This window comes from Lepidochelys kempii, chromosome 6 (genome assembly GCF_965140265.1).
Source record: "Lepidochelys kempii isolate rLepKem1 chromosome 6, rLepKem1.hap2, whole genome shotgun sequence".
NCBI lineage: Eukaryota > Metazoa > Chordata > Testudines > Cheloniidae > Lepidochelys > Lepidochelys kempii.
Window position 1 is genome coordinate 123,279,365 of NC_133261.1, and position 16,115 is coordinate 123,295,479.

At 44.3% G+C, this 16,115-nt stretch overlaps 1 protein-coding gene across 2 annotated transcripts in view; it reads left to right on the top strand.

Moving 5' to 3' along the window:
- Positions 1-16,115, top strand: part of SLC35F4 (solute carrier family 35 member F4) — a 180,483-nt gene that overhangs the window by 117,933 nt on the left and 46,435 nt on the right. The window contains exon 1 of one of the 2 annotated variants that reach the window (XM_073350744.1): positions 1,193-1,360. The exons of the other annotated variant lie outside the window; for it this stretch is intronic. Within the exon in view, the coding sequence (XP_073206845.1) occupies positions 1,285-1,360 (76 nt within the window). The 5' untranslated portion in view covers positions 1,193-1,284. Of the gene's footprint in view, positions 1-1,192; positions 1,361-16,115 lie in introns of those variants that run through there. 2 annotated transcript variants of the gene reach the window in all.

The following is a 16,115-nucleotide window of genomic DNA, read 5'->3' on the forward strand; positions in this document are numbered from 1 at the left end:
CATGTGCATGGTGGACATGAAGTGTGATGAGTGGTGACCCTTAGACTATTGCTAGCTTTACCCAAGACAAATCAGCACAGTTACCTCCCTGCCTGCAGCATTCCCTGGCACTCTGCCATGGTTACTATAGGAAGTATCTGGACTACTTAAACATATGTTTTTGGAGAGATTTGGTCTAGTTCAAACAGGAATTATTTTGGGGCAGTTCTCAGGCCTGTGTTATGCAGGAGGTCAGATCACAATGTTACCTTCTAGTCTTAGAATCTATGAATCTATTAAAAAACACTGACGATATCCACTTGGAAATACTTGTATAGACCCTGATTCTGGTACCCTTGCCAAGGCACTCTTGCAGCCATGGTGATGGGCACTGCATGAACCTAGATAAATGTTGAATAGTACTTTACTGACTGAAGTAGCCCCATGGAGTTCTGTGGTACTGTTTAAATGAGCAAGGAGGGTGGAGTCAGCCCCTCAGTTGTCTCAGATGTTGGCAAGATATGAAGGGCCACCACTGTATGTCCATAGAAAGACACACAAACTGGCTTCTTCAACTAAACTTTCTCACAACCACAACATAAACAACACCGAAGAAAGGGAGAAGGTGTAGGAGCTGCCTCACGGGAAGCAGGGAAGAATCTAGACCAACTGTGGCCTGTATATATATATATTGAGACTGTGACAATTTTTTTAGGGCCCTAGAATACTAGAAAGTTGCCTTCAGTATAAAGGTTAGCTAGCTGATGGATAGGTAGATACTATATATTCTGTTTCCCTGGACTTTTATGAGTTCAGTGTCCTTTAGGAGACACATTATTCAAAGTTTACTTTAAAAAAAACCAACTAATTTAATTGTAGGATATTGTCACAATAAGGGAACCAGAAAATTGTATTGCAGAACTCCCCTGCAGTTGTCACTGAGAAAGCTCCGGTCTGCTGTGTGAACAGAGAGAAGATATTATACGTGAAACCATTGCCTTAATCCAAAGGGGTTGCATCACTTTAAAGTTGAAGGAGAGCATTAGCTAATATATTTATATTTTAACTGCTGCGCTTAACAATGGAATGAAAGAAAAGTGTTAGCAGAGGTCAAGCATGGTTTGACTGTGTTGCAAATGGTTTCCCAGGGAAACAGCAAATCAGTACTCATAGCTTGCTGCAGCATCTCCAGAACAACACCAGATTCCAGCCATAGCTGAGTGTTTACTATTGTACTGGGGACCAAAAGCAATGCAGAGGCTAAAGACGGAGTGAGTGTACATCTTAGGAGAACAATTTAAAAGGATGAAGAAACATTCAGCGAGAGTGGCACCATTAACATCTTACAGTGTTTCTGAATTAAATTCACCTATACCAGACGGTAAATGCTCTTTTACTGCATATCTACCCTTAGGGATGCAATTAGTTTACATGCTACTCTTGTTCTTTTCCAATTTATATGTCTTATATTTTTTAAAAAATAACTGAAAGCTTTAAGTGTTTCTGGCACTCTCTTTCATTTTTTATTTTAAAATGAGTGTAGTCAGAAGTGTCTAGTTTTTCAATATGCAACTGGTATGGGAACAATTTTAGGTGGAGAAACTAATATTAAAATGAGGCAGAACTCAAAAAGTTGGTTTGCTTTTGTTTTCACTGTTAGAAAAGGCACAAAATGTAGCTCTGTGCTAGCTTCCCCAGTTGTCCGTAGTATTTATATACCATGCTCGAGATTTAGCCCTATGTTTTAAACATTGTAATGCGTGGCACTAACTTCCTATGCTTGCTGTCTCTTAACTTAAGAGAGAAGAGACAGTAATAGTTCCTTTACGCTGGTCCTCTTCCTCTTATTTGTTAGAACAATAGCGGATATGAACAACGGCGTAATACACATATGCTACAGAATAGCAATTGGGGGGGAAATGTTTCCTATGTTATTGAACTGAGATGACAACCTAACGTAAAGTGCAGCAGGAACGCTCATTTTCATTCCCTGCTGAGTGTGAACTTCACGTCACTCTTATTGCTCAGCGTTACGGATGATCGCTGTACATTAGCTGGTGATGCAGATAAAAAGCTTGGAACGTAAAATATATAACACTATATTTCTGGGTATAAATTAAAAAAAGGTTTGAAAAAGCCTTTACTATTGCTCAAGTTCATTTTATTTGAATATATGTCCATAGGAATCCCAAGCTTTAAGTACTTTCTTTCAAGTTTACCATATTTGAATTTAAAATATCTCAAAGAGCAGAGGAGTTCTTTCAAAAGTTGCTTACTGAGGCAGGAATACATTTTAAATTTACTATTTATGGTGTGTTGTTAAGGATGCTTTTGCTGTGGTGTTGTAAGAGGCATTGTATCTCTGGTTTGATTTTTGCGGCTCTTGCTAGCAATGGAAATGTTATTACTTTGCATTGTATGTTAAATTCAGTACTTTATTCATGATTAAAAGAAAATTATGGCACTTTTTCAAATACTGTATAGTGCTTATCAACAAAAGCATGATAGCAGTGTGACTTAAAGTTCCTGAATCTATAAGGACATGACTGGCTAAATTTCAGGTAGGACTAGTTTCCTATACAAGCACAACTATTTTAGAAATCATCTATTGCACTTGGACTTTGGCATAGGTGTGATATGTGACATTAATATTTGTACAGTTGTTTGCAGCTGGTCTAGTTAAATATGTTTCTTTTCCTCTAAAAGTCTTAAAGAAAATCAAAAGTGCAGCTAGAGCTGAGTTCGTATGTTGATTCTCTCTGTGGTCTTGTGGCACCTGATTTAAAGAAATGCTAATTCATATATTCAACCACTCATAAGTGTCTTGCCTTAAAGAAGTGGTATTCAAATTATAATCATTCAGCTCAGTTAACTCACCATCACCACTGGTGAGCTGCTATTATTGGTGATGGTTATTGTTATTTGAAATGTGGTAGCACTGAGGAGCACCAGCCATGGCCCAGCACCCCATTGTGTTTAGGTGCTGTACAAACACAGAACAAAAAATGGTCCCTGCCCCAAAGAGCTTACAGACTAAGTATGTGACAAGCGATGGTTCCTTAAAGGTTGCCAAAGTCAAAACACCGTGAAGGATGCCAGTTCCAGGGGCGAGTCTTCACCTTGTCTGGACACTTGTCTGCTGCCCATGGGGGACAGGAATGTCTGTCCTCCACCTGAGTTTACACTGGCCCGCTTCCACAGAGAAGAAGAAAATGCAGCTATTTAAATAAGAATTAAAAGGCTGTGGACTATGGGGGAGTGGCCAGATGGCAGAATTTATCATTTCAGACAGGTCAAGGTTGGAAGCATTTGTGTTACAGATGAAACTAGCAAGGCAGAACAAAAATCAAAGCTCCTGCTAGCTCATATATTGAATGCAAATGTGCGCAGCCAGATTCACAGGTCTGCAAAGATTCCAGCTGGCCTTTCCAAAGATTCCTCAAGGAGGTGGGCACCCGACTTCAAATGAATGAGTTTTGGGTGCCTGACTCCCTTAGGCTCCTCTGGAAAATTCCAGGCTCAGACTGGTCAGACTTTGTTTGACAAGTTATGACACCATCATAAAAATTATTTAGTTATGAATTACCATGTACGAAGACTCAAAATTACCATTTTCCACAACAACATAGAACCAGCAGTGACCTGCCAAGAGATTTGCTTGTATCTGTCCAATTCCTAGGGATAGGTGTTCATGTAGCAATTTTTGCAACCTACTGGGAGCCTCAGTAGAGGCCAAGGACTGAATTAGCGGGGAGGCTGAGCGGTTCCTGAGAGGTGATCTTCGGGTAGTGAGGCACTTGTATGGTGGAGCAAGATATACACGTGCACTGTGGCCGACGGTGCTGTATCTCTTTTGTGGCTAAACAGAGACTGGAGTATCTGTAGTTTTCCGTCCGGTACCTTTCTTGATCAGTAACCAACCAGAGATCATAATCAAATCTAAATGATACCCCAACCACACACGCAAATACCAACTTCTATTATATCCCTCCTTTTCCAAAAGTCTGAGGAAAGAGAGGCCTTTCCCAAAAGAAGTGCCAGAGATTTTTCCTATCTGTATAAATCCCCCTGTGACAAGAGGGTCTGGTACCAACGGTGAAAAATTCTATTAGGGATCACCCTCTAAAAACGGCAGAGTTGTCTGAGACTGTCTTTTGGCCTGGGAATCCCCAGTGGCAGAAGCCTCTTCAAAACTCTCCATGCACACGATGAAATTAGAAGGGACGTTCTCACCATTGGACAGTCTGAAATTTCACATGGACTTCCTCTGTGATGTGAAAGCCCTGGGGTGGTAGGGAGTTCCACATGAATCCTTTTAATGATGTTCCCCTCTACTGACCAGCATGGAGGGAAGCAAAGCTCTAACAAAGATGGAAAGAAAGGTGCTGGATATGGTCTGAGAGGACAGGAGTTGCAAGCCTGAAAGCTCCCCTGTCTGTCTTTCCCCCCACCAAGTCCAGGGGATTCCCTTTGAAAGAGTAACATGTGGAAGAGACTCTACAGGAATGTAGGCTTGGGTCATCATCAGCCAAAGAGGTGAACCAAGGAGCAGTTGCTCTACGTAGAATGCTATCTGGGAAAAGAAACGAAGGCAGCCTCAAATCTTTCTGAGCTGTGGGTGCTCAGCAGCGCTGGAAACATGCCCGAGGTGCCTCAAGTTGGGAACCCCAAACTAGGGGGGGTGCTTTTGAAAACACTGGCCTTAATCTCAGGCAATTTGTCATAGAGTTTGATGCTGGTCTGACCAGCACTAGCTCCTCACAGCAGCATTAGTATGCCATGGTGCAGCTAGGAGCATGCAGCCGTGGAGAGAGCGCAAATGGCAGCAGAGTGCGTGACCGGTCATGCTGCCTGGGGTTGTGTGGAGAAACTTCTACTACGTGTCTCTCATGAGGAATCTGTGGGGTTGGGACCTGAGAATTCCTGGGGAGCCACCTAGAGCTGGTTACAGGATGACCTTTCTGTTTCGGGACAGCTTTCAGGGCTTTGAAATTTTTTGTTCCAATGTGGCATGAAAGCAAACACTTCAAATGTTTTCATGAAGCAGTGTAAAAATGTCCATCCTTGGTGCAAAACCAGCAAGTTTTCAGTTCTGGTGTCACCTCAGAAACTTTCTCGCTGAAATCTATGCATCTCCACAACACCTTTCTGCTTCAACGCAACAGCATATTTCAGTGAAAATACATTTTGTCGAAAATGTTCTGAGCGGCTCCAGAGCTTCCCACTCAGTCTGCACAGCAGGTCATGCCTCCCCATGCATCCATGGGAAAGAAATATTAGCAAAGGTTTGATGTTTTTCTGGCTGTCTCAGAATGCCACTTATGCATTTTACAGGGTGCTCAGAAATAATGGATTGGCCCTTCCATGCCTCAGGTCTCTTTCTGTAAAATGAGGATAAGAATAGTTCATTTATCCCACCCTTTGATTTGTCTATTTATGTCACAAGTCAGGCAAAGATCCTGTCAGGGTTCCTTCCCCACTCTGAACTCTAGAGTACAGATGTGGGGACCTGCATGAAAGACCCCCAAGCTTACTTCTACCACCTTAAGTTGAAACTTCCCCAAGGCACAAATTCTTTGCCCTTGGAAGGTACACTGCCGCCACCAAGTGACTTAACAAAGAATCAGGGAAAGGACCACTTGGAGTTCCTACTCCCCCAAAATATCCCCCCAAGCCCTTACACCCCCTTTCCTAGGGAGGCTTGAGAATAATATCCTAACCAATTGGTTACAAAGTGATCACAGACCCAAACTCCTGGGTCTTAGGACAATAGAGAAATTGGTCCAGTTCTTAAAAGAAGGATTTTATTTTAAAAAAGGTAAAAATCACCTCTGTAAAATCAGGATGGAAAATAATTTTACAGGGTAACAAAAGAGTCAAAAACACAGCAGAACTTCCTCTAGGCTTAGTTTCAAAGTTACAAAAAACAGGAATAAACCTCCCTCCAGCAAAGGAAAAATTCACAAGCAAAACAAAAGATAATCTAACATGCCTTGCCTGGCTTTTACTTACAATTTGTGTAATATGAGAGACTTTTAGGATGGTTTATGGGAGAAGGAGTTTTCTGACCTGATGCTTCTTTGCTTCCCAAAAGAACACACAAAACAAAACCTCTCCCTCCCACCCCGCCGCAAGATTTGAAAGTATCTTCTTTCCCCATTGGCCCTTTTGGTCAGGTGCCAACCAGGTTATTTAAGCTTCTTAACCCCTTACAGGTAAGGAGGAATTCTAGGCTACCCTTAGCTGTCTAGTTATGAGAGATCCCTACTGGGACTTTAACGAACGCTTACAGTTAAACCTGGGCTTAATCCTGTCATGAATTGGAACCCTAGATTGTCTTTGTGTGTGTGTGTGTGTGTGTGTGTGTATAGCAGGATGATCCGATGACCAGCTGGTCTAGTGGTCAGGTTTCTGCTGGCCTAGTCATCCCAGAGGGGGGCCCAGCTGTGGCCTCAGTCACCCCTGCCTGCTCCAGTTGCTCCCCCAGAGATTCTGTCACTACGGAGGAGCAGAGGGAGAGGGAGAAAGTAGGGGGACCCAGGCCCACCCACTCCAGTGGGTCTGAGCCTGAGGCTTTAGGGGTTTATTAAAGCATCTGTCCCAGTTGTTGGGCTACTCCAAATTATGTTTCCCCTGGGTCACTTCCTACTAGTCCAGAGCTCCTCAGTTTGGGGCATGATCGCTGGCTGTGCAGACTCTCCTCCATCTCTTAGTGACTTGTGAAGCATTCTCTTTTAGGGCTTTCAGCTCCCGAAGTGGGGGAGAATCCAAATGACTGCTGCTAGAGCAGCCTTCACTCGGCTGCTGCCACTCCTGACCCAACTCTCAGCATCAGCCTTGCTTTCTGGTGCAGTATGCAGCTCCTTCCCCCCTTTCCCTGGACTTCTACCAGTGTCCCGTGGAACTGTTCCTCCACTGGGAACATGATCTGCTTGTGTGTGTGTGTATAACTGTATACAGTGCCTAGCACAATGGAGCCTCTGCGGGGTGTCTCTGTTATGCAGATATATGTATAAAGCTGTGCATCGTGTGTGACTGTGCCCGTTAAAGGACGTCTTCCGAGGCCTATGTATCTCCGTGAATTTATTACACTGTATAACTATGGAGACCCTCAATAGTATTATTATTATTTGAAATATGAGTTGTTGCTCTCATAATGTCCAAAAACTGAGCTGGATTCTCCTCTCACAGCAGCTTCATGCTAGTGTAAAACCAAAGATTTCAGTGGAGCTACTTTTGATTTACTGCAGTGAAAGTGAGATCAGAATCCAGCTCATAGACAGGGCTGTGTCTGTCTGGAGATGGCACTAAATACTAGCATTGATTGGATTCTTGGGCTTTTCAAAATGATTCTTGTGTGTGTAAAAAGAAAAGGAGTACTAGTGGCACCTTAGGGACTAACCAATTTATTTGAGCATAAGCTTTCGTGAGCTACAGCTCACTTCATCGGATGCATTCAGTGGAAAATACAGTGGGGAGATTTATATACACACAGAACATGAAAAAATGGGTGTTATCATACACACTGTAAGGAGAGTGTGTGTGTGTGTGTTGTGTTGTGTGGTGTGTGGCGGGGGTTACAACCTTTTATTTTAGGAATAAAATATATAAATCTGTGAAGCTATAAGAGGCAATGCATAGTAAGGTTTATTATAGAGCTGGTTCATAATAAGAGATTTGCTTTTGACGTGTGTTGCTCAGCTTTAGGTGTGTTTAGGTATCCCAACAGCCAATGCATCCGCACCAGATGATGGGCCTGAGCCAAAGCCCATTGAAGTCAATGAGAATCTTTCCTTTTACTTCAGTCGGTATAGGGGCAAGCCCAGTGGGATAGGCACACTTTGTGCTGCCATGTTTGTGGGAAAAGATATCCTTTTTTTCATTATTTTAAAAATATATGTTAGAGAGAGATGAAATACAAGGACCCAATTCTGAAGCTCTTACTCGAGTAAACTGATGGTACGTCTACACAGCAAAGAAAAATTCATGGCAGGCCCATGACTGCCGACTCAGCTCTTGGGGCTCAGGCTGTGGGGCTTTCATGGCTGTGTAGACTTCCGGGCTAAGGCTGGAGCCTGGGCTCTGGGACCTGCCCACCTCACAGAGTCCTAGAGCCCGGTTCCAGCCTGAGCCTGGACATCATCACAGCAATGAAACAGCTCCGCAGCCTGAGTTGGCTGGCACGGGCCAGCCACGGGTGTCGAGTTGCTATGTAGACACACCTTCAGTGGCCTAGTTCCTTCCTTCCCACAGAAACTCTCGGGAGGAAATGTCTTTGAGGTTTCCTCCCAAAGCCCATTTAAACTGACATCAAAGGGTTTGGATCAGGCCCAGAATGCCCTAAGAATGTTCTTTTGCGGGCAGGGTTAGTTCCTCCACACATACCATGGAATTTGCAGAGGATTCCACTAACGTCATGGATTCCCCAAACATCCCAGATCCTGTGTTTCCACATTAACCTATGTGTAAGGGGACTGTTGGCCCCTTACAAAAACTCAGTGGGGGTGTTTTGGTTGGCTAGCTCCCAGTACCAAAAGGAAGGGGAAGGGTCGATGGGAAATCAGGACCCTGTGACTGACAGTCCTCAAGAACAATGGGGAGAGGCCAATGGTCCAGGTCAGCCTGATTGACAGGACGGGAAGGATAATGAGGGAGTCAGGAGGCCGGGGGGTCCGCATCCTCCATGTGAGCTGGAATTGCCTGAAACAGCGTGGGGCTGAGTTAAAGAGAGAGCAGGGGCCCAAGCTGAGCTGGGGAGCAGAGCTGCGCGAACCAGAGCCAGAGAGAACCAGAGAAGCAGCCCAGGGGGAACAGATCAGTGCTGGGGGCAGAGCTGCAGCAACCAGAGCCAAAGGGGCCAGAATAGCAGCCCCGGGAACTGGAGGCAGAGCAGAAGCAGCTGTGCTGAGGCAGAGTCGTGGAGCTGGAGCTGGAGTCCGGAGCTGGGTGTGGTGAGCAGCTGAGGAAAGCGAGGGGGACCCTAGGCAGCAGGCCCAGAGTGGGGAGACACCCCCAGCCAAGAGGCCCTGCAGGCCAGAGTTGGAGGGGGATCGTAACCCCGACGGGGCGGGGGCGACGCTGGGAAGAAGAGTCCTGCCACCTAGAGCCTGAGACCGTGTGGCCACCTCCAGAACAAGTGTCCGACCTGCAGCATCCCTGCAGCACAGCCAGGGCCTGTGAAGGAGGCTGGGGACACGTGAGGGACAGACTGTGGACTTCCCTGACATTCCAGAGACGCTGGTTGTGATGTTCCCGTGCCACAGAGCAGGGTGACATGTTTTCCTTTAACCTTTCTAATTTTTTCCTTATTTTTTAAAAATTGATTGCTGTTTAATACAGGGCTTTGGAGCTGTGCTCTGGCTCCACTCCAGCGCTAGGCAAAAACCTGCAGCTCCACTGCTCCAGAGCCGCTCCGCGCTCCAGCTCCAGGCTCTGCTCCAAAGCCCTGGTTTAATAAATTGTATTTGCTTTGAACTGTATGCAATGATCAGTGGGCCAGGGAAGTGCTTAGTGTGGAGAGCGCACCCAGGAGTGGGGACACTCTAGCCCCTGCCGTAAGTGACCATGACAAGGTTGGAGGTCGAGCCCCCCAGGAATCCTGGGCCCAGCCTTGTTGGGGTTATGAGGACTCTGCCACACAGGAGAGTGGAAAGGGGAGCCCTTGAGGTCAGGCAGGCCTCTCGGTAAAGGAAGTGGGAGTGAGGACTCAGATCCTTTCGCTAGCCCGTCTCATCGGGGCCGTGTATAACCCAGGAAAGTTCCCCACAATAGCGAGACCATTCCCCCACTTACATATGCCTCCTCCACATCCCTATCAGCACGGCTTCATTGGAGTCATGCTACCCGGCCTTTCCCTGGCAATGGCTGCCCAGGAATTTGTCCTTTAAGAGGATTGGTCATGGTGCAGAAGAGATGCCACACAAAGGATAATGCGGCCTGTGGCTGTGTTAACTTCTGAGTGAATTCTTCCTGGGGTGTACAGAGGGGGTGGCTGCATGTCTCTTTGAGCCCTACCCTGCAGCCAGCTTCCTTCCCAGCCAGATTCCTGACCCCATGGAGAGCCCTCTGCCAAGGGGAGATCTGTACACACAGGTTCTCCTTTGCATGGGGAGTACTTGGAGCAAAGGTGGAGACATTAGGGTCCTGAGCAGAACTGTTTCAGCTGAAGCACTTTCACAATTAAATATGGAGTTTTGTCAAAATCAAATTTTTTCCTGGGAAAAATTTAGCTTTTGATCAATTTTTTTTAATGGGGAAATTCAAAATATAGTGTTCTGTTTTGAACTGACATTTTGGAATGTTGACATTTTTAAACAAAATGTTTTGATTGGATATGTCGAAAGTTTGTTTCAATTTTTCCAAATTCAAATTTTCCAGAACTTTTTGTTCCATGAACATTTTTGGTGTGTGTGTGTGTGTGTGTCCTGTTTTGGGACAAAAACAAGTGTCAAAATATTGGAATTTCCTGGGGAATGGAATTTCATTTTCCAAACAGCTCTAGTCCTGAGTATGGATCACATGATTCTGTCTAATGCTTCTAAATCCAAGATTAGCTCAATACTACAGTAATTGTATGGCCCAATTCAACTCCCATTTAAGTCCATACAAGCCTTTCTACTGAGCTGGGTCAAGACCAAATTCTAAATACTCCAAAATGTATCATTCTCCATCACTGAGAGAATTAAAAAAAATATATAGCCAATATATTTCAAAATGCAGCATTTCATTCTCCATCTGCCAACCCCACAGTAGGAATTATCTCATAAACATTATTCCGGGGGCTGTGCTGATATTTTCATTGATGCTGGCACAGAGAGATTTTTATTTTTGGTGTCATACAAATTGAAGTTATTGCTGTTTAAAGAGAAACAGTGCTATTCATTTGAGTGAGCTTCAAATGAGAGTGAGGAAGAATCTGTTTGGCTAAGTGGAGGACAAAATTAACAAGAGAAAGATAATATATTTTCAAGCTTCTCATGGGGCTTTAAATAACAAGATAAAAGTACAATTATGAACTAAATACAATGTGAGCTTAGAATAATGGAGCATGGACTTGAACAGTGATTTGTTTTTTTGCAAGCTCTGCCTCCTCTTGTTACATTTTCGGTGAAGGGCCTGATCTAAAGCCTGCTGAAATCAGTGCAAAGAGTCCCATTGTGGTTTGGATTGGGCACAAGATGAAGAGCACCACCCTCACACAAGGGTTAATGTCTGACACATGCCCTTCAGATTTCCATGTTTGCAAAGGGAACATGCACTCAGGACCAACGTGCCCTTCAGACCAGGTTTTTATAAGTCATCCTATCTCACATGCACGTACACGTTTATAAGCAGAGTTACTGCAGTGGCATGCAGAGGTTGGGAGATTGAACATGCAGTCAGTATCGTGGAAACTACCTGTCCAAATGAGCCGTAGCTTCATCCAGTGCTTACAGCGAGGGATTGGGAGTTGGGGTACCAGGATTCTAGTCAAGAGTTTGCCACTGACACATTGGGTGGCCTTGGGCAAATCACTTAACATCTGTTTCTTAGTTTCCCTTTATGTAATGTGTGAATAATAATAGTTACCTATTTATCTACCTCTTTTGGGGACTGTGAGGATTAAATAAGGTCTTAAAATTGATTTAAATATATTAAGTATGTGCATTAAATGCTAAATATTATTAATAACGTGGTGCATATATTCATGCTTTGTGCATAGACCTCCAGCTCCTTTCTTTCTCAATTTGGTCCTGCATGTAAAAATGTTAGACCTTGTATTGCTGGTGTTTTAAAGGCTGCATGGGAGTTTTTAAAAGTTTACTTCAACAGAGGATGCAGAGGATGGTGCAGTAATTTGGACCCTAGCCTGGGATTTGGGAGAATCTGGGTTCAGTTTCCTGCTCTTCCATAGACCTTCCATGTGACAGTGGAGAAGTCACTTAGCCTGTCCATGCCTCAGCTCTCCATCTGTAAAATGGGGATAACTGATGTAATAGGCATCACAGAAACTTGGTAGAACAATTATATCAATGGGACACGGTAATACCGGGGTACAAACTATATAGGAATGACAGAGTAGGTTGCACTGTTGTGAAACTATATGTGAAAACTATATGCACTATATGTGAAAGAAAGCATAGAGTCACATATAGTAAAAATCGTAACGAATCAAACTGTACCAGAGAATCTCTATGGATAGAATTCCATGCTTGAATAATAAGAATATAGGAATAGACTACTGACCACCTGACCAGCATGGTTATGGTGACTGTGAAATGCTCAGGGTGATTAGAGAGGATACAAAAACAGAAAACCCAGTAATAATGGGGGATTTCAACTATCTCCATATTGACTGGGAACATGTCACCTCAGAATGGGATACAGAGGAGAAAATTTCTAGACACCATTAATGACTGCTTCTTGGAGCAGCTTGTCCTGGAACCCACAAGGGGAGGGACAATTCTTGATTTAGTGTAAGTGGCGCACAGGATTGGGTCCAAGAGGTGAATAGAGCTGAACCGCTTGGTAATAATGACCATAATGTAATTCCATTTAACATCCATGTAGCGGGGAAATACCAAAGAAACCCCCCAGAGTAGCATTTAACTTCAGAAAGGGGAACTACACAAACATGAGGAGGCTAGTTAAACAGAAATTAAAAGGAACAGTCACAAGAGTGAAATGCCTGTAAACTGCATGGAAGCTCTTTAAAAACACCATGATAGAGGCTCAAATTAAATTTATCCCCCAAATAATAATTTTTAAAAAGTCAGCAAGAGATAAAAAAAATAAATCACCAGGGCTAAACAACAGAGTAAAAGAGGCAGTTAGAGCCGAAAAGGCATCCTTGAAAAATTGGACGTCAGATCCTACAGAGGAAAATAGAAAAGAGCATAAGTCCTGGCAAATCGAGTGGAAAAGTATAAATTAGGCAGGCCAAAAAAGAGTCTGAAAAGCTACTAGCAAAAGACACAAAATTAATTTTAGGTACGTCAGCAACAGGAACCCTGCCAAACAGTGTGAGCGCTGGACAATTGACGTGCTAAAGGAGCTTTCAAAGAAGACAGAGCTATTGTGAAGAAGCTAAATGAATTCTTCGCTTCGGTCTTTACTGCAGAGTATGTGAGGGAGATTGCCATACCTGAGCTATTCTTTTTAGATGACAGATCATAGAATCAGAGAATATCAGGGTTGGAAGGGACCTCAGGAGGTCATCTAGTCCAACTCCCTGCTCAGAGCAGGACCAATCCCCAACTAAATCATCCCAGCCAGGGCTTTGTCAAGCCTGACCTTAAAAACCTCAAAGGAAGGAGATTCCACCACCTCCCTAGGTAACACATTCCAGTGCTTCCCCACCCTCCTAGTGAAAAAGTTTTTCCTACTATCCAACCTAAACCTCCCCCACTGCAACTTGAGACCATTGCTCCTTGTTCTGTCATCTGGTACACTGAGAACAGTCTAGATCCATCCTCTTTGGAACACCCTTTCAGGTAGTTGATAGCAGTTATCAAATCCACCCTCATTCTTCTCTTCTGCAGACTAAATAATCCCAGTTCCCTCAGCCTGTCCTCATAAATCATGTCTTCCAGTCCCCTAATCATTTTTTGTTGCCCGCCGCTGGATGCTTTCCAATTTTTCCACATCCTTCTTGTAGTATGGGGCCCAAAACTGGACACAGTACTCCAGATCTGAGAAACTGGACACAGTACTCCAGATCTGAGAAACTGTCTCAGATTGAGGTGTCAATAGAGGAGGTTTAACAGTAGTAAGTCACCAGGGCCAGATAGTATTCATCCAAGAGTTCTGAAGGAATTCTTACATGTGTAACCCTTCTGCCGGTCAGAGTTGGCAGCAACAAGGGCCGGGTTCAGTATCTAGGGGATCCATTCCAATAGCACAATGCAAAACTGGCTCGAGCCCCCACCCAGTGACCTGGGACAAATATATACCACCCCCGCTGGGCGCCTCCAAGAGGCAATACTTCCCCTCTCGCAAGCACATAGTCTGAGTGTAGCAAAAGCCTTTTAATAACAGAGAGAAACAATGTGGCATTATGTTGGGGAAACACCACCAACAGGATTCATAACACAACCCATGAGCAAAAACCCACCCCAAGCAAATTGGGGCATGTCCTTTCCCTTTGGTTCTTGAGTTCAGCAACCCAAAGTCCCAAAAGTCCAACGACCCAAAAGTCTCTGTCCCTGGTCAGTGCAGTGCCAGAGTTCGAAAGTTTATCTACAGTTTTACCTCGCAACCTGGGTGAAGATGGGATGGTTAAGGGGCACCTTACGTGGTTCAAAGCCGATTGCCCCACCAACCGTCCCATGAATTGCTCCGCTCTGCCAGCTGCCCCCAGGAGCCGCTCCAGCCGCCCCCACGAACTGCTCTGCTCAACCAGCCGCTCTGCTCTGCCAGCCATCCCATGAGCCGCTCCAGCCATCCCCACAAACTGCTCTACAATATATCTTCAGGCCCCCCCCACTACTTAACACAACACTCAGTGATTTCAGCTCTTTTGTGATTTCAGCTTGTAGTAGGGGAGCCTCAGTGCTGGTGTACCATTGGCCCAAAGTGAATTCAGCTCAGCAGCCTGTAACTAGACTCCTAATGGAATCAAAATTAGCTCTGATATTCCACAGTAGAGAGAGGAGGAAGTGCAATTAGAATGTAGAGCCCTCACCAGGGGGTCCCATACCATCAGGTATTACTACCTGTCCCCAGCCTCTCTCAATTCACTGAGTTTTGAAACCCATGTCTCTTGCCTAGCGACTGCTACTTAGTTGATGGCGAGTCCCTCCATCATAGCAAAAGGCCAAATACAGTTCCACTGTCCTTGATTCACATAATCAGGATAATAACAATTTATTCTTCCTGCCCCAATAACAGAGAAACTGGGGATCCCACAGAAGCCAAAGTGACCATTTGGGCAGCTATGGGCTCATGCTAGGCGGCGTGGGTGTTCCTATGCAAATGTGATCAGCCCCGGAAGTTCTTTTCCACAACCCACCATGACTCGCCACCAGATGTCAGGGTAGAGCTCATCCTGACTCTGCTTACACATGAAATTGCAGAACTACTAACTGTGCTATGTAACCTATTGCTTAAATCAGCCTCTGTACCAGATGACTGGAAGATATCTCATGTAATGCTGATTTTTTAAAAGACTCCAGAGGTGAGCCTGGCAATTACAGACTCGCAAGCCTAACTTCAGGACCAGGCAAATTGGTTGAAACTATAGTAAAGAACAGAATTATCAGACACATAGATGAACATGATATGTTGGGGAAGAATTATGGCTCACCAATCTACTAGAATTCTTTGAGGGTGTCAGCAAGCATGTGGACAAGGGTGATCCGGTGGATATAGTGAGCTGTAGCTCACGAAAGCTCATGCTCAAATAAATTGGTTAGTCTCTAAGGTGCCACAAGTACTCCTTTTCTTTTTGCGTGGACTTTCAGAAAGCCTTTGACAGGGTTCCTCTCCAAAGGCTCTTAAGTAAAGTAAGTACCTCTCATGGATCCTTAACTAGTTAAAAGATAGGAAACAAAGGGTAGGAATAAGTGGTCAGTTTTCACAGTGGATAGAGGTAAACAGCTGGGTCCCCAAGGATCTGTAGTAGGACAAGTGTTGTTCAATATATTCATAAAAGATCTGGAAAAAGGGGATAACAGTGATGTGGCAAAGTATGCAGATGATACAAGAGTACTCAAAATAGTTAAGTCCAAAGTTGACAGCAAAGAGTTACAAAGGAGTCTCATAGAACTGGATGACTGGGCAACAAAATGGCAGACGAAATTCAATGTTGATAAATGCAAAGTAATGCACATTGGAAAACATAATCCCAACTATACGTATAAAATGATGGGATCTACATTAGCTGTTACCACTCAAGAAAGAGATCTTGGAGTCACTGTGGATAGTTCTCTGAAAACATCTCCTCACTGTGCACCGGCAGTCAAAAAAGCTAATAGAATGTTGGAAATCATTAGGAAAGGGATAGAGAATAAGACAGAAGATATCTTAATGCCACTGCATAAATCCATGATTTGCCTACACCTTGAATACTGTGTGCAGTTCTGGATGCCCCATCTCAAAAAAGATACTTTATGGCATGGGGGCTATCCAATGACCAATTCTGCCAAGTTCTTTTGAAA